The sequence below is a fragment of the Muscardinus avellanarius genome, assembly GCF_963383645.1.
Source record: "Muscardinus avellanarius genome assembly, chromosome: 10".
NCBI lineage: Eukaryota > Metazoa > Chordata > Mammalia > Rodentia > Gliridae > Muscardinus > Muscardinus avellanarius.
The window spans coordinates 58,376,461-58,395,484 of NC_137796.1; the positions used below are offsets into that span (position 1 = coordinate 58,376,461).

The 19,024-nt window shown below is 50.1% G+C and overlaps 1 protein-coding gene across 1 annotated transcript; it reads right to left on the reverse strand.

Moving 5' to 3' along the window:
• Nucleotides 1–3,148: 3,148 nt before the first annotated feature.
• Nucleotides 3,149–18,768, reverse strand: SLC1A5 (solute carrier family 1 member 5; the record flags this gene model as incomplete). The annotated part of the gene is given in 8 exon segments (XM_080704591.1): nucleotides 3,149–3,383; nucleotides 4,673–4,807; nucleotides 4,892–5,083; nucleotides 6,657–6,890; nucleotides 12,382–12,563; nucleotides 12,565–12,583; nucleotides 16,059–16,115; nucleotides 18,218–18,768. Coding segments are annotated over 8 exon segments (1,605 nt in total).
• Between the last annotated feature and the right edge of the window lie 256 nt (nucleotides 18,769–19,024).

Genomic DNA, 19,024 nt, shown 5'->3' on the forward strand with positions numbered 1-19,024 from the left:
CTCCCCAAAAAAGTGGCCATTATCCATTTTCGAGGTCTTCAAACTCCCATGAGGCTCAAAGCAACAATTTGGCTGATCAGACGGCAAAGGAGGTGGCCCTAAAACCAGTGGGGCCTCTACACATTTTGCCCACATTACCTGACCGATTTATTCCCGATTTTGCAGAGTATCTGCAAAAAGGCTCAGATTTGCCATTCCCAAGTCATCTACCTGAGGTATAGGCTGTAAAAATAAAACCGAAGTCTCTCAGTTGATCGTGTTCAAGCTATTTTGCAGATTCCCCAGCCTACCACCAAGTGGCAAATCCATGAATTTCTGGGGGTAGCAGGGAACTGACTTCCAGCATTGCAATCAGTCCAGGCAGAGATTAAAAAGACCACTGACGTAGCCTGCCCTTCGGTTGGCAGTCACAAGTTACCCATCCTGCACTCATACCAGCCAGGAGACCAAGTTTACACCAAAAAGCTGCCCTCAAGCTGGGCGTGGTGGCGCACACTTGTAATCCCTGTGCTTGGGAGGCAGAGACAGGAGGATCGCACAGATTCCAAGCCAGCCTCGCTGGCTTAAGAGTTTCCAAATAAAAATAAAAATAAATAAATATAAAATAAATATAAATTTCCAAATAAAAATATAAAATATAAAATATTTTTCCAAATAAAAATATAAAAAATAGGTCTGGGAGTGTAGCCTGGAGGTAGAAGGGTTTCCAGGAACCCCAGTATCACACACACACACACACACACACACACACACACACACCATATATATATATATATATATATATATATATATATATATACACACACACACACATACATACATACACACACACACCACCCATCGTCCTGTAGGGCAGCCTTTCTGCCCATATTGGTAAGCCAATTCAGTATAATCCCTTGGGGCCGCTGGATTGGCTGGAGGAGCCCTTGGACACAGTGTCTTTCTATCCCAGGATTTGTGGTACTGGGAGTGGGACCCAGGGGCCTTTCTACCTCCAGGCTATACTCCTAGACCTATTTTATACTTTATTTGGAAACAGGGTCTCACTAAGTTGCTGAGAGCCTCACTAAGTAGCTGAGGCTGGCTTCGAACCTGCGCGATCCTCCTGTTTCAGCCTCCCAAGTGTGGGGATTACAAGCGTGCACCACGACGCCCAGCTAGCCTAGGATTTTGAAAACAAGCTTAGGACAGCAAGTCAATGCCCCCTCTACCTCCTTTGAATCTCTCCTTGCCAAAGGTGGGCTTACAGAATCAACGAGCATTAGCTTTATTAACTGCAGGAAAGGGTGGTACATGCCTCTTTCTCAGGGAAGAGTGCTGCTACTCAAGGCTGCCACCTGCGTGTGGGTTTTTTTCCCCCCTCTGGTTTCTTTCTCTCTTCTTCCTTTTATAAAACCCTCTCCCCACAGACGGCGTGCCCCTCCAGTCAGATTTCTAGACAGAGGGTACCGCCGCTGGCCAGCTAATAAAGGCTTCAATTGGCACATTCCCTTGGACTCTCAAGTCTCATTTCTTGCTAAACTTGTATATAACAGTTCAATCCCCAGTGCCAAAAAAAGAAAAAAGAAAAAAAAGAAGAAGAAGAAAAGAACACAGGGCCCAACGTGGCTGGAGTGACCAAGCCAGCAGTGAAGGGGAACTGGGAAGACATGGGGCCCACAAGGCGACGGGGAGGAGGAGCCCCAGGGGACAGGCTGGTGAGAAGGAGGTAGAATGCCTCTGGATTCAATCCCCAGTACCAAAATAAAACAAAAATTGTTTAATTACTCAACACTGAGACTTATTAGTGGCTATGTTTGTATACCATGCACAATCAGATATGAACTCTTTCCCTTCTACAGAGCAATGAACATGGGCTATAACCAACCCAAAAGATGTCAAAGATATTCAAGATACCATCTACAATTGGACTTGGGTTGGTGCAATCATAGGCTTGTGGGAAGATAATATCAATAGCAACACAGTTCAACATGCACAGGGCAAGATCCCATTAGAATACTCAAGAAAGGAGCCAGGCGTGCTGGTGAATGTCTGTCATCCAGTACTTGGGAGGCTGAGACTGAACAATCACAGGTTTGAGGTTAGCCTTAGCAACATAGCAAGACACTATTTTCCTTCTTCTTTTTTTTGGGGGGGTGGGGGGGTATCGGGGATGGAACCCAGGGGCATTCTACCTCAAAGCTCCACTCCCAGCCCTCTTTTTTATTCTTTATTTAGAAACAGGGTCTCACTGAGTTGCAAAGGGCCTAAGTAGCTGAGGCTGGCCACGAACTGTGATCTTCCTGTCTCAGCTTCCCAAATGCTGGGATTACAAGCGTGCACCACCATGTCCGGCTTGCTTCTTCTTCTTCTTCTTTTTATTATTTATTTATTTTTGTGGTACTGAGGGTGGAACCCAGGGGCTTTTATACCTCCGGGTTATATTCCCAGACCTATTTTATATTTTATATGGGAACAGAGTCTTACTAAGTTGCAAAGAACCTCACTAAGTAGCTGAAGCGGGCCACGAACCACGATCCTCCTGTCTCAGCCTCCCAAATGCTGGGATTACTAGCATGCACCACCACACCTGGTTTTAAGTTCCTGAGGCTGACTTTGAACCTGTGATTCTCCTGACTCAGCCTTCCAAGAACTGCAATTATGTGTTCACCACCACGCCTGGCTCAGACTCCATCTCAATATACATTTTATTGTTGTCATGGTTACTGCTTTTAGTCAAATTCTTAGGACACCTGATTAAATATATTTGACACTCAATTTTATTACTAAAAAATGTCCTCTGGAGTAATGACATTTATAGCTACAGCCACCAAAATAACCACTCTTACATGGGTACATCCTTCCCCTCCGAGGTGTAGACCAGAATTCTGTCTCATGACCTGCACCTTGAGACAGGAAGGCCAGGTGAGTCTGGGTGGTGGTGGTAAGGGGGGGGGATTATTGCTTTGGTTGGAAGATAAGAATTGAGGAGTAGGAAATTTGGGGAGGGCACTCAACATATATGCAAATATACCCAGCAGTAAGGCCCCCAGCTCTCCTTCCAGAAGCCAGGCAGGGGTCCCTGGCTCTCCCGAGCCCCAGTTTGTCCATTTATCCACCCCATGTCCAATGTGCCCCCCAGCAGCACAGGGAAGCTCTCTCCTGCGGTTCACATGACTGACTCTTTCTCGCAGGTGGCAGCGTTGGCAGTGGGACCCCGATACTGTGTGAGGAGAGGGTTCCCTTCCTCAGTTATGGAAGGCAGCGGGTTCAGGGGCACCTCACTTTTCACCTGGATCAGCTCAGGCTCCGGGCTCTGCAGCTTTGCATGATCCATGTAATTTTGGAGGAGTCCTGCCCCAAAAGCATCACCTTCCACGTTGATGACAGTACAGAATCGGTCCCTAAAAGAGAACAAGTGTCTGGGAAGTGAGCAGGAAGGGATGGGAGGAAAGGGGCCAAGGCCCAAGCCCTGCCCCTCTTCCTGAAACCCTTCTCTTTTCTGTATTTCCTTCTTTATTTTTTATTTTTATTTATTTATTTATTTATTTATTTATTTTTATTTTTATTTTTTTTTTTTGCAGGTCTGGGGATGGAACCCAGGGGCATTCGACCTCTGAGCTATACCCCCTGGCCTATTTTTTAGTCTTTATTTTGAAACAGGGTCTCACTAAATTATGAAGGGCCTCACTAAGTAGCTGAGGCTGTCTGCGAACCATGATCCTCCTGTCTCCGTCTCCTGAATGCTGGGATTACAAGCGTACACCACCACGCCCGGCTCTTTTCTTTTTTTTGTGTGTGTTTTACTACAGACTGAACCCAGGACATTCTATCTCCGAGCTATCAGGTGTGTGCCAACATGCCATTTGGCTCTATATTTTTTTGTTTTTCTCTGTGTGTGATACTAGGAATTGAACTCAGGGGCTTTCTGCCTCCAAGCTACACCCCTTGCTCCGTGTATGTGTGTGTGTGTCTGAAGATTGAACCTAGAGGCATTCTGCCTCCAAGTTATACACCCAGCCTGACTTTATGTCTTATTAAACAAGATCTTGCTAAGACGCCAAGGCTGGCTTTGAACCTGCAATCCTCTTGTCTCAGTCTCCCAAGTAGTGGGATGCCTTTTTTATTTTCTGTTTTGAATCAGGGTCTCACTAATTTGCTGAGGGCATGGATAAATTGCTGAGGCTGGCCTCCAACCTGCCATCCTTCTTTCTCAACCTCCCAAGTACTGGGGTTACAGGCCTCAGCCACCACACCGGGCTCGGGGTTCCTTTTAGAACCCCAAAGATGCCAACCTTCTTCCTGACTGGCAAGCTTGAGGTCTAAAGGGAAGGCCCTTTAGAACTCCTTCCCAGGGCCAGGCTGGTGGTGGCGCACGCTTGCAATCCCAGCATTCAGGAGACTGAGATAGGAGGATGGTGGTTTTCCGACAGGCTCAGCTACTTGGTGAGGTCCCCTGCAACTCAGTGAGACCCTGTTTCAAAAATATAGAATAAAAAATTAGGGCCGAGGGTGTCGCTCAGAGGTAGAATCCCCCCTGGGTTCCATCCCCAGTACCGCAAAACAAACAAACAAAAAAAAACAAAAAAAAAAACAAAAAAAACTCCTTCCTGCCTCTCTCCTTCAATTACATTCTGACACATCTCCTTTCTCAGGGTCCCCCTCATCCATCCAACCCCCAAACCACACTCACACCAGCCAGTCCACAGCCAGGATCAAGGAGATGTCTTTGACGGGAAGGTTGACGGATTCAAGGATGATGGCGAGGGTGAGGACACCGCCCGCGGGGATGCCCGCCGCCCCCACGCTGGACGCCGTGGCTGTGACCCTGGGGAGAGAGGACAGGTGAGGCGGCCGCTCCGGAGCGCGACGGGCGGGGCCGGGTGAGTCCCGGGGTCCAGCCGGCGCTCACAGGATGGTGATGATCTTCACTAAGTCCAGGGATTGCCGGTTGAGCTGGGCGATGAACACGGCAGCCACGCACTGGAAGAGGGCCGCGCCGTCCATGTTGACCGTGGCGCCGATGGGCAGGATGAAGCGGCTGATGCGTTCGGACACGCCGTTCTTCTCCACACACTGCATCATCTGCAGCAGCGTGGCGGAGCTGCAGACAAGGAGCACCGGAGGCTGAGACCCAGGCCCCGCCCAGCCAAGAGCCCCGCCCACTTTCAGGCCCCACCTATCTGCTTTGCCTCCCGCAGCCACCTGGGCTCAGCGCCCTTCTCCTCCCACAGAAGGAGGGCACTAGGGATCCCACGTCGTGCAGGAGTACTACTAATACTACTGATGAGCCTGGGGAAGTGGAGACTAGCTCTCAAAATACCCACCTCATTCACACCTAAACCCTACAGCACCTGAGCGCTCTCCCAGGTTGGATCTGGAGTAGAGCAGGAGCCCCCAGGTGAAGTCTGGGAAGGCTTTAAAATTTTTTTTTTTTTTTTTTTATGGTAATGGGCATTGAACCCAGGATATTCTACACCCTTAGCCCTATTTTGCTTTTTGGTAATATTTATTTATTTATTTATTTATTTATTTATTTATTTATTTATGGTACTGGGGATTGATTCCAGGGGCATTCTACCTCTGAGCTATACTCCCAGCCCTTTTTATATTTGTTTGGAAACAGGGTTTCACTAAGTTACTGAGGGTCTTGCTATATTGCTGAGGCTGACCATAAACCTGGGATCCTCTGTCTTAGCCTCCCAAGTACTGAGATTGTGGGTGTAAGCCGCCATGCCCAGCTCAAAGGAAGAAATTTTTTTGGGCGGTACCAGGGATGGGACCCAGAAGCATTCTACCTCCAAGCTACACCCCCAGCTCTATTTTTTTATTCTTTATTTTGAAACAGGGTCTCACTGAGTTGCTAAGTAGCTGAGGCTGTCCTTGAACCGCGATCCTCCGGTCTCGGCCTCTCAAATGCTGGGATTACAAGTATGCACCCCAACGCACGGCCCCAGCCCTATTTTTTATTCTTCATTTTGAAACAGGGTCTCACTGAGTTGCAAAGGGCCTCACTAAAGTAGTAGCTGAGGCTGTCCACCAACCATGATCCTCCTGTCTCAGCCTCCCAAATGCTGAAATTACAAGCGTGCACCACCATGTCTGGCTTTTTCAGAGGAAGAAATCTCTAAGGCAGTGGTTTCCTAATTTTTTTTTTTTTTTCCTTTTCTGTGGTACTGGAAATTAAATTTGGGAGCATTTAAACTCTGTGTTAGCCGGGCGTGGTGGCGCACGCTTGTAATCCCCGCGCTTGGGAGGCAGAGACAGGAGGATCGCGCAGGTTCGAAGCCAGTCGCGCGCGCTGGCTTAGGAGACCCTGTTTCCAAATAAAAATGTAAAAATAGGTCTGGGAGTGTAGCCCGGAGGTAGAAGGGCTTCCAGGAACCCCAGTACCACCAAAAATAAATATAAATAAATTAATTAAATAAATAAATAAAAAATAAACTCTGTGTTACATCTTCAAAACTATTTTTTATTTTGAAACAGGGTCTCAAAGTCTTAAGTTGCTGGCTCCTAATAGTTTTAAGAGATGGTGGTAGAATCCAGGACCTTGAGAATCTGATGAATTAGCCCCTTGTGATCTAATGTCCCTAAACAAATTTCAGGAGTTCAGATGCCTGACACCCATTCCATCCCCTTTACACAAAATTCCCACCCCGGTTGGCAGCAAGGCACACCTGGAGGAGGTCCCAAAGGCGGTGACCAGTGGCATCATGATGCCCCACAGGAAGCGGTAGGGGTTCTTGCGGGTGAAGAAGAAGTATATGAGGGGCAGCACCAGGCCCCCGTGGATGGCGTGGCCCAGCAGGCAGCACAGGATATATTTGCCAAGGCTGGCAAAGAGCGCCACCGGATCCTCCATTTCCACAATCTTGCTGGCCACCAGGAACAAGATGCCCACAGGGGCATACCTAATCAGAAGAAAGACAGATTACCGTTGCAGACCAGCTGTCCACAATGGCCAGGTGCTGTGCTTAGTACCCCGCCTGGCCCCATTTCCCAGTGTTCCCTAAGGTCAAGATGCCTATAGTGCTGTGGGCTGAAGGTGGGGCCCGACTCACAGGCCTGGCCATGGAACCCTCCGCTGTCTCCTAAGACTGTTCTCTTTGGGAGGAGTGAAGTGGGGAGATAAAAGCCTGGGTGCTCCAGCATGTGCTCCAACGCAGCTTGGAGGAGCGTCCTCAGATCTGGACTTAAGTCATGAGTGAGAAAGAAACACCCACCACGTGTGACTCAATTGTTTTCTGGGCTTGCTTGTTAGAGCAGCTGGCATGACCTTGAACCCACGGGCTCTCAGCATATCATGAAAAATAAGAAGTCGTGGCTCAGATCTTAGTAACTCCCAGGTATGGGGCATTTACAACGCACGGGGCCCTTGATCATCACTGAATCTTTGCCACAGCCCACAAGGAGTTTGATTATAGAATGAAACACCAAACAGCTCTATAAAACAGAGCCCGGAATGCTGCCAGCCTCACAAAAACTGCGAGATGAAATTAAAATGCCAAGCCGGGCATTGTGGCGCACGCTTGTAATCCCAGCATTTGGGAGGCTGAGACAGGAGGATCCAGATTCGCGGACAGCCTCAGCAACTTAGTGAGGCCCTCTGTAAATCAGTGAGACCCTGTTTCAAAATGAAGAATAAAAAATAGGGCTGGGCGTGTAGCTTGGAGGTAGAATGTCCCTCCCTGGGTTCCATCCCTAGTACTAAAAGAAAGAAGAAAGAAAGAAAGAAAGAAAGAAAGAAAGAAAGAAAGAAAGAAAGAAAGAGGAAGGAAGGAAGGAAGAGAGAAAGAAAGATGCCAGCTGGAAGAAGCTGTGCTTTTGGTGGGACTGTCATCACCCTCTCCTGGAGGGAAGAGTCCAGGGCTGCCTGTACATCCTCCTCAGGCCCCCTACGATCACCTCCGTGCCTGAGTTCTCTCCCTGTTCCTCCTCATTAGGAGGGCACCACTTCCTAGCCACCTGTGCAGCTAGGTGTGGCCAGATGCCCAAGTTCCGGCCAGTGGGCCGTGCCCAGAAATTAAACAAGACAGTGCTAAATAAATATTTACTATTATCATTTACTATGACATGGTACAGGCCTGGCATTGCTCCAAGAACTTTATATGTTTTAATTCACTTGTGCCCTTTGAGAATGGTACGATTTACTGTATCTTCCAGGTGAGAAAGCAAAGCATACAGGGACTAAGTAACCAATAGTAGAGCACACAGACACAGCGGCAGAACCAGGGTGGGGGCCCAGGCTGACCCTGCAGCACAGGGTTTCTATTAGTCAAGACTTTTTTTTTTTTTTTTTTTGCGGTATCAGGGATGGAGCCCATGGGCATTCTACCTCTGAGCTACACTCCCAGCCCTATTTTTTAATTCTTTATCTTGAAACAGGGTCTCACTGAGTTGCAAAGGGCCTCACTAAGTAGCTGAGGCTGTCCACAAATTGTGATCCTCCAGTGTCCACCTCCAGAATGCTAGGATTGCAAGCCTGCGCCACCATGCCTGGCCTTTTTTTTTTTCCTTGCAGTACTGGGGATAGAACCCAGGGTCATTCTACCTCTGAGATATACCCCCAGCCCTATTTTTCTACTCTTTATTTTGAAACGGTCTCACTCAGTTGGAAAGGGCCTCACTAAGTAGCTGAGGCTGGCCTCAAACTGCTATCCTCCTGTCTTAGCTTCCCAAATGTTGAGATTACAAGCGTGTGCCACCACGCCCAGCTATTTTTCACTTTAAGACAGGGTCTTACTAAGTTATTGAGGCTGGCCTTTAAACTTTTATCCTCCTATATTAGCTTCCTAAGTACTGAGATTATAGGTGTGCACCTTTCTGTGTATGTGTCTGTTTGTGGTACTGGGGATTGAACCCAGGGAATTCTACCTCCAAACTATACCTGAAGCCCTATTTTATTTATTTGTTTGTTTATTTATTTATTTTTGAGGGCCTAGAGATGGAACCCAGGGGCATTCGACCTTCAAGCTATAACCCCTGCTCTATTTTTATTCTTTATTTTGTAACAGGGTCCTACTAAGTTGCGGAGGGCCCCACTAAATAGCTGAGGCTGTCTGCAAACTGCGATCTTCCAGCCTCAGCCTCCTGAATGCTGGGATTACAAGCATGCGCCACCATGCCTAGCTCTATTTTATTTATTTATTTTTTGCAGTACTGGGGATGGAACCTGGGCATTCTACCCATGAGCTATACCCCCAGACCTATTTCTTTTCTTTATTTTTTTTTATTGTGGTACTGGGGTTCCTGGAAGTCCTTCTACCTCTGGGCTACACTCCCAAGATACCTATTTTTTATATTTTTGTTTGGAAACAGGGTCTCTTAAACCAGCGCGGCTGGCTTCGAACCTGCGCGATCCTCCTGTCTCCGCCTCCCAAGCTCAGGGATTACAAGCGTGCGCCACCACGCCCGGCTCTTTTCTTTATTTTAAAACAGGGTCTCAGCCGGGTGTGGTGGCGCACGCTTGTAATCACCGCACTTGGGAGGCTGAGACAGGAGGATCACATAGGTTTGAAGCCAGCCTCAGCTGAGTGAGGCTCTCAGCAACTTAGTGAGACCCTGTTTCCAAATAAAATAGAAAATAGGTCTGAGAGTATAGCCCGGAGGTAGAAAGCCCCTGGGTTCCACCCTCAGTACCACCAAAAATAAATAAATAATAAAAAAATAAATAAAACAGGGTCTCACTGAGTTACAACGGCCTCACTAAGTGGCTGAGACTGTCCATTTATCGTAATCCTCCTGTCTCAGCCTCCCAAACGCAGGGATTACAAGCATGCGCCACCACTCCCGGCTTTTATTTTCACATTTGAAGCAGGGTCTCACTAGGTTGATGAGAGTCTCACTATTTGCTGAGGCTGTCAAAAAGCACATTGTTTAAGCCTGGCATGGTGGAGCACGCTTGTAATCCAGTTCTTGAGAGGTTGAGAAAAAGAGGATCACACATTTGTGGCCAACCTCAGTACTTTGTGAGGCCCTCTGCAACTTAGAAACCCTTTTTCAAAAATTTCAATTTTTAGGCCAGGCGTGGTGGCACACGCTTGTAATCCCCATGCTTGGGAGACAGAGACAGGAGGATCGCGCTGGTTCGAAGCCAGCCTGCTGGCTTAAGAGACCCTGTTTCCAAATAAAAAATATATAAAAATAGGTCTGGGAGTGTAACCCGGAGGTAGAAGGGTTTCCAGGAACCCCAGTACCACCAAAAAAAAAAAAAAAAAAAAAAAAAAAAAAAAAAAAAAAAAAAAAATTCAATTTTTAAACTCTTTTTCAAAATAAATAATAAACCAGGCATGGTGGTGCATGCTTGTAATCCCAGCATTTGGGAAGCTGAGATAGAGGACTGCGGTTCGCAGACAGCCTCAGCTACTTAGTGAAGCCTTCCGCAACTTAGTGAGACCCTGTTTCAAAATAAAGAATTAAAAATTTGGGAAGGTAGCTTGGAGGTCGAATGCCCCTGGGTTCTATCCCCAGAAGAGAAAGAAAGAAAGAAAGAAAGAAAGAAAGAAAGAAAGAAAGAAAGAAAGAAAGAAAGAAAGAAGAGAGAAAGAAAGAAAAGAAAGGAAAGAAAATAAAAAATAGAAGTGGGGTGTAGCTCAGAGGTAGAATGCTCCTAGGTTCTATTCCTAATACCACAAAAAAAGCATATTTTTTAATTAATGAGTTTATTTTTATTGTTTTTGTTTTGGTGGTACTGGGGGCGGAATCCAGGGCTTTCTATCTACGGGCAATACTCCCAGACCTATTTTTTTTTTTGGTGTGTGTGTGGGGGGGGGGTACTGGGGGTGGAATCCAGGGGCTTTCTACCTCCGGGCTATACTCCCAGACCTTTTTCTATTTTATTTGGGAACAGAGTCTCACTAAGTTGCTGAGAGCCTCACTAAGTAGCTGAGGCTGGCTTTGAACCCATGTGCTCCTCCTGTCTCAGCCTCCCAAGAGCGGGGATTACAAGTGTGTGCCACCACTCCCGGCCCAGACCTAGTTTTATATTTTATTTGGAAACAGGGTCTCACTAAGTTGTTGAAAGCCTCACTAAGTAGCTGAGGCTGGCTTCAAATCTGTGCAATCCTCCTGTCTCAGCCTCCCAAGCGTGGGAATTACAAGCGTGTGCCACCACGCCCAGCTTACTTTTTTTTTTTTTTTTTTTGCGGTACTGGGGATGGAACCCAGGGGCACTCTATCTCTGAGCTATACCCCCAGCCCTATTTCTTATTCTTTACTTTTTGAAACAGGGTCTCACTGAGTTGCAAAGGGTCTCACTAAGTAGCTGAGGCTGTCTGTGAACCATGATCCTCCTGTCTCAACCTCTCAAATGCTGGGATTACAAGTGTGTGCCACCATGCCCAGCTCCAGACCTCTTTATGTTGAAACAAGCTATTGCTGATTTGCTGAGGGCCTCCCTAAGTTGCAAAGACTGGCCTCAAACCTGCAATCCTTCAGTCTCAGTCTCCCAAATACTGGGATTACAGGCCTGCATCAGCACGACTGGCCCGTAAACCACTTTTTTTGAGGTATTAGGGATTGAACCCAGGAGCATTCTATCTCTGAGCTGCACCGCAGCCCTTTTGAGGGGGGTGGATGCTGGGGATGGAGCCTAGGGGAATTCTACCTCTGAGCTATACTCCCAGTCTGATTTTTTATTCTTTATATTGAAGCTGAGGCTGGGTGCGAACCTGGATCCTCCTGTCTCAGCCTCCCAAGTACTGCGATTACAAGTGTGTACCACCATGCCCGGCTACCCCAGCTCTATTTTATTTCTTATTTTGAAAGAAGGTCATGTTAAATTGCCAAGGCTGGTCTAGAACCTGTAAACCTACTATCTGAGCCTCCGAAATACTGTAGTTAAAAGGACTGTGGCCCGCTTCCTAAATCACTTTCAAAGGCAGTTCATCTGTACTTCAGTGACGCATTCCGTCTTCATCTAACCCTATGAAGTAGGCACTACTTTAGCTCCTTCATTCAAAGGGGACTAACGTGTGGAACACAGTGGCGCATGCCCCTTATCTCAGCACCTAGGAAGCTGGAGCAGGATTATAGGTTCGCAGCCACCCTCTGCTACTCGGGAGGCCCTCAGCAACTTCATGAGACTCCATTACAAAATAAAAAGGGCTGGAGGCGTAGCTCAGAGGTAGAATGCCCCTGGGTTTCATCCCTAGTACTGCAAAAGAAAAGAATAAAATAGGGCTGAGGGTGTGGCTCAGAAGTAGAACACCCCTGCGTTTAAGCCCCTTACCCTCAAAAAAGAGAGGTGACTATATGATTCCACTACAATTCTGAGATGCATTAACCCAGCGGTGGCTAGAGCCTAGGTGCCTTTTGTCAGCTTCCCACAAGACCAACAGTGTTCCGGCATCAGAGTCTTAGCAACTTGTGGAATATAGCATCGGCTCCTCTCCCACCACCTACCACATGATCCAAGACACGAGCACCATGGTGGCGTCATTGAAGGCGTTGAAGAAATGGATGAGCAGCTCCCCCTTGGGGCCCAGCTTCCGCAGGGCCACGCCAAACACGATGGCAAACACCACCAGGCCGAGGATGTTCATGCCCTCCACCTCCTTCCCCTGAGGCACCTGCAAGACGAGGGGGAGCGAAGGCACTCAGCCAACTGCCCAGCGAGACAAGACAGCCCTCAGGACCCTCCTCCCAGGCCTCCCAGTCCAGGTCCTGGGGAAGCAGATCTGTCGCCAGGAGTCACCCCGAGTCAGCAGGGCCGGCAGGGGGAGCTGAGAAGGGGTGCCAGCTCGGAGGTGGGGGGCGGTGTCAGGAAGAGCTTCTTGTAGGAAGAGGCATCTGAGCTGAAGCCGGAGGACAGGAGACGCGAATGGAGTAAAGAAGGGCGGTAGAAGATTCTAGAGAGAGGAAACAAGTGCAAAGCCTAGACGTGAGCACACGCTGGCCGTTCGAATAATGCAAAGAGCCGGGGAGAGGTGGCACACGCCTGTAATCCCAGCACGGGAGGATCACGGTTGCAGGCCAGCAACGTAGCGAGACCTGCAGTAATTTAGCGGGATTTTGGCTCAAGATGGAAAAAACTGAAAGGGCTGGTGGGAGAGCTCCGAGATAGAGCGCCCTGAGGTTTGATTCCCAGACCCATGGGAAAAGGAATAGAAAGAAATGCACTGCGGCTAGAGAAAAATAAGCTGGACAGAGGGCGTCACAAGATGAGGCTGGGGACGAGGAAGCGGCCCAAGGGCTGTGACGAGGAGCTTGGGCTTCGTCCTAAGGGCACAGGGGGACATGGCAGGGGCTGGGGAGTGGCAAAGTGGGGCCAATTTTTGTTTTCTTTGTTATTTTGGTTATGAATTCCAGGGGCATTCTACCTCTAAGCTATAACCCCAGCCTTATCTTTTTTTTTTTTTTTTTTTTGGTACTGGAGATCAAACCTAGGGGCATTCAACCTCTGGGCTATACCCCCAGCCCTCTTTGATTTTACTTTTTTTTTTGGTGGTGGTCCTGGGGGTGGAACCCAAAGGCTTTCTACCTCCGGGCTATACTCCCAGACCTATTTTCTATTTTATTTGGAAACAGGGTCTCACTAAGTTGCTGAGAGCCTCACTCAGTAGCTGAGGCTGGCTTTGAACCTGTATGATCCTCCTGTCTCAGCCTCCCAAGCGTGGGGATTACAAGCGTGCACCACCATGCCTGGCTGTATTTTACTTTTTTGTTTTATTTTTATGTTTTGTGGTACTGGAGATTGAACTCAGGGGAATTCCACCTCCAAGCTATACCCCCCCAGCTCTATTTTTTATTTTTTATCTTGAAACAGGGTCTCACTAAGTCGTGGAGGGTCTCACTAATAGCCGAGGCTGGCTTCGAACTGCACGATCCTTCTATCTCAGCCTCCCAAGTACTGGGATTACAAGCGTGCGCCACCATGCCTGGCCTGTATTTTATTTTAAAACAAGGTCCTACTAAGCCGGGCGTGGTGGCGCATGCTTGTAATCCCCACACTTGGGAGGCAGAGACAGGAGGATTGAGCAGGTTCTAAACCAGCCACGCACGCTGGCTTAGGAGACCCTGTTTCAAAATAAAAATGTTAAAATAGGTCTGGGAGTGTAGCCCAGAGGTAGAAGGGCTTCCAGGAACCCCAGTACCACCAAAAAGAAAAAAAAAAAAAAAAAAAAAGAAAACAAGGTCCTACTAAATTGCGAAGAAACTCACTAAGTAGCTGAGGTTGGCCTCAACCCCGTGATTCTCCTGTCTCAATCTCCCAAGTACTGGGATTACAGGTATGTGCCACTACACCCAGCTTATTTTATTTTGAAACTGTCATGGTAATATACTCCACACTGGTCTCAAATCTGTAATCCTAGCCGGGCATGGTGGCGCACGCTCGTAACCCCAGCATTCAGAAGACTGAGCTCCACTGGAGGATCGTGGTTCGCGGACAGCCTCAGCTACTTAGTGAGGCCCTCCTTAACTTAGCGAGACCATGTTTCAAAATAAAGAATAAGCGGGGCGTGGTGCCGCACGCTTGTAATCTCAGCATTCAGGAGGCTGAGACCGGAGGATCACGGTTCGCAGACAGCCTCAGCTACTTAGTGAGGCCGCCCACAAGTTAGTGAGACCCTGTTTCAAAATAAAGAATACAAAATAGCGCCGGGTGTGGTGGCACACGCTTGTAATCCCCGCGTTTGGGAGGCAGAGACAGGAGGATCGCGCAGGTTCGAAGCCAGCCGCGCGCGCTGGCTTAGGAGACCCTGTTTCCAAATATAAAATGTAAAAATAGGTCTGGGAGTGTAGCCCGGAGGTAGAAGGGCTTCCAGGAACCCCCCCCCAAAGAAAAAGAATACAAAATAGGGCAGGGGGTGTTTTCCGGAGGTCGAATGCCCCTGGGTTCCATTCCCAGATCCAAGAAAGAAAGAAAGAAAGAAAGAAAGAAAGAAAGAAAGAAAGAAAGAAAATTGGGCAGAGGTGTAGCTTGGAGGTCGAATGCCCCTGGGTTCCATCTCCAGAACCCCCCCCCCCAAAAAAAAATCTGCAATCCTTCCTTATCACCCTCCCAAATCCTGGGACCACAAGGGTATTGTGCCCGGCATTTTGCAGAGTTCAAAGCAAATTTTACAGAGCACAGTTAGACAAAGATGGTAGACAAAGGACCCAGATGGTAGACAAAGACTGGGGCAGGAAGAAAACTGGAAAACCCGTGGCGTGGCCCCCAGCACTTACCTTCACCCTGATCCTGATCCATTCCTGTCCAGGGGAGGTGGCATTGATCCAACTCTCACTGTAGGAGGTGGTGGAGTACTGCAGGTGAGGGGCCAAGAGTCAGCATCACCTGGCACGGAGGCTCCCCACCTCCTCCTGGAGCCACCGATGCTCACAGCCTGTCCTCAGCACCCATGCGACTCAATTTCATCTGCCAGTAGCCCCGCTAAGGAAGGACTATTAGACTATTAATAACGTGTGTGTGTGTGTGTGTGTGTGTGTGTGTGTGTGTGTGTGTGCGCGCCCGCACCCATGCAAACGCATGCATGCATGCACACATACTACTGGGGATTGAACCCAGGGGCATTCTGCCTCTGAGCTACATAATACAATTCATCCACCCCCCCCTTTTTTGTGGTTTTGGGGATGGAACCCAGGGGTATTCTACTGATCTACACCCCCAGCCCTATTTTTTTCTCCAGCCTCCCAAATGCTGGGATTACAAGTGTGCGCCACCACGACCAGCTCCCAGCCCTATTTTTTATTCTTAATTTTGAAACAGGGTCTCACTGAGTTGCAAAGGGCCTCACTACATAGCTGAGGCTGCCCTCGAACCCCAATCCTCCTGTCTCAGTCTCCCAAATGGTGGGATTACAAACCAGGCCCCAGCCCTTTTTTATTTTTCTGAGACAGGGTGTGGCTGAGTTGTGTAGGCTGGCCTTTCAACCCCCTTTTCTCAACTTCAGAGTAGCTGGGATCATTTCTTGTCCATACTCTCTGTGGGGAAAGGCACTGGTGGGTTCCAGGAGCTACTCGAGTCCTAGGATTTCACATGTAGCTACTTGCATGTTCCCAGGGACAGTCCCAAATCAGGGGGCAAAGGCTATGACTGTCTCCCTTCCTGCCCACCCCCACCCTGCCCCTCAGGTTACCAGTAAAGACTTACAGAGCTGAAGGCTGCAGACACCAGGTTGGAGGGAAAGATATTTCTGTAGAAATAAACACGGGGGTGAGGAGTAGCATTAGATGGCATCATGAAAGGGAGAGCAGGAGGGTCTGGACTGGCCTCTTGGCGAGGTGAGAGGAACCGTCACCCATTCTTCCAGGTTCTGTCAGGCAGCTGGATGTGGCTTGCACACCTTTTCAGAGTGTGGGAATCTGAACTGGACTCCTCTGGCATTCCAAGCCCAAGGGATTATGGGTTAGAAGTAAAGAATGCCAGGCTCCAGAGGCAGGCCGGGTCTGGTCACCCTGTACCTTAGGCCTGCCCCCACAGTCAACTTAATCCCAGGACGTCTTGCATCAGCTACTTCCTGGAAGACTGAGAAAAGGGCTGGTACCACCCCGGGGTGCTGCAGGCCCGTAGGTGCTGCCTGAGCAGGTTGGAAAGCAGCAGGGGGAGGCCCACAGAGGGCAACCAGGGGTGGCTGCTCACGTCATGAATATGCATGGGGCTCACAAGGCCACTCTTGTGTGAAGGTGGAAAGAGCCGCTGCTAACCCATCTGTGGCCAGGCAGTTAGCACTTTACAAAGACCAACTCGTTCCACCCACACAGCCCTGGGATAAGCACGATTACACTCTTTTGCAGAAGGGGAAACCGAGGCACAGAAGGGCGAGAAAACTTGCCCAGCTAGGAAATGGCAGGACTGGGCCCTGGAGCTGGCAGCTGTCTCGGGAGCACTAACTCCCCGTATCCTCCCCCTCCTGAGGATGTGTATGCACAGCAGCTCCCGTGTGACCACAGACAGGCCGTCAAGTGTTCAAATCCAGCTGGGGGCCTGGGTGCGGGTTAGGAGCAGTGTCGGCGGAGCGGGTAGACCCGGCACAGTACAGCTCTGCATGCATGGCCACGCAGGTGAGCGTGTGCTGCGCTCTGAGCCTGGCTTTAGGAATCCAGGTGGACGGGCTAAACGGTGCGTATGTGTGTGGCAGCTGGTGTAAGGCCACGTCTCTGAGGATTTCTGGGTGCCAGTGTCCAGCTGCATGTCAGCTGTCTATAAGGCCATGTGACCGTGAGATGTTCCAGCTAAGTCTCGCAGTGCTTCCAAATGGGGGGAGCCTGAGCTCATAAACAGCCTGGGAGTGGGTGTGCCCCTTACAGCCCGGGGCTGGGCCAAGACCAGGCTAATCTCCCCCAGCCAGGAGGTGTTGTCCACGGCAACTGTGGATACCCAGCCTGGCGTGTGTCTCATCTCGGTGGCACTGATGGCAGGGGGACAGGGGAGGGTGCGGGGGAGGGGGGGAGGCATCCCCAGTGACTCATTACTTCCTCTTCGCCCAGGAACTCCCCAACCTGGAGACATTGAATCAGAGGTCTCAAAGGCAGGGCTCCATAGACCCCAGTCTGCCCCCCTTAAAGGGGAGGGTAGCAGAAGAAAGGAAGCGAATCTGCTTCTCTTTCTAACTGGCTCCCCTAGGTGGGGTAGCTCAGACAGAGAAGGAAGTGGGATGGAAAGGTGGGGGCAGCAGGGGGTCACAGGGCTGATTTGGAAGCTAAAAAAAGAAAGTGGGCAGGCCTCTGCAAACCTGGGAAAAGGAACAGAGACTGAGAAGAAGAAGAAAAAAGCCAAAATAACAACAACAAAAAGGCCTGGCTGTGTCCAGGTGGCACTTGGTGTGGACACCCTTGGTCCCAAATATTGATCCAGAAGCCCCATCTTAGGGCCCTCGGCTGCCCAAAGATTCCAGATATCCAGCTGATGCTGGAGATCCCTGCATAGTTTCTCATGCTCCTGTCCAGTTAGGGGTGTCCTCAGAGCCTCCAGACCCTGTGTACCACAAGATCCCCAAGTTCTGCTTTTCCTCCTCCCCCTGTAAGATCTATAACTGTTACATGGAGATGCCTGTAGCTGTCATATGGAGTCCCTTATGTACCCAGGTTCCCAAACTTAGAAGCCCCCCCCCGCCCCCCGGAGTTTATCCTCACCCTTTCAAGGTACCGGAGCTCCCTCCATCACCCTGTCCCATTTACCTAAGGCTCTAAGAGGGGATGTCTCGCTCTAGTGGGCCCACACCCCTCCGGTCCACGTGGCCAACCCCTCCATCCCTACTACCGGAGCCCTTCCCACGGTTCGCCGCCAGGGTCTGACCTCATGAGATCCAGGAACGAATCTAGCACCTCCTTTCTGAAGGGCTGCTCCACCGCGACAAGGGCCAGGGCCGAAGCGTTCATGGCGGCGCCGGGTTGCAGCACCAAAGCCAAGCCCACGCCCAGCGCCGAGGCCAGCAGCGTGGTGACCAGGAAAAAGAGCAGCGCCCAGGCACCCAGGCGGCCGAGCGCGCTCGGGTCCAGGCTGGCGGCGCCGCCGATCAGGCTACACACCACGAGCGGCAAGATGATCATTTTTAGCAGGCGCAGCAGCAGCTCGCCCGGGAAGGCGAAGGCCGTCAAGCGTCCGGGGTTCAGCGCCTGCGGGCCGCCGGCCGAGACCCCCAGCCCCAGCGCCACGCCAGCCACCACGGCCAGCACCGTCAGCAGCACCAGCAGGTTGGCTCGAAGGCAGCGGCGCACCTGGTCCCAGGAACGGCAGCTGCAGCCTGCTACCGCATCCTGGTCCTCTCTGGGATCCAGCACCGGGCCGCCGTTCGCCGCGGGCTCCGAAAACCCCTTGGGGTCCGCCTTAGGAGCATCCGCCACCATGATGGGAGGCTCCGGGGCTCCTCAGCGCCTGGGGCTGGAAGCTCTTGGGGCGTCTTCCCCCGAGGCTGACGTTCTTTGCACTGAGAGATCAGTTGGCTGAAACCTTGGAGTGTGCCTCGGCGTCGCGAGTTCGAGGCGTCGCGGTTCCTTGGCTCTCGGAAGCTGCAGTGGCTGAGTGTGAGGGGGAGCGCGGGGGCTCCTCTGTTCTGGTGGACTCGGACGCCCCCACGCTGGGAGTTGAACGCTTGGGTTTCTG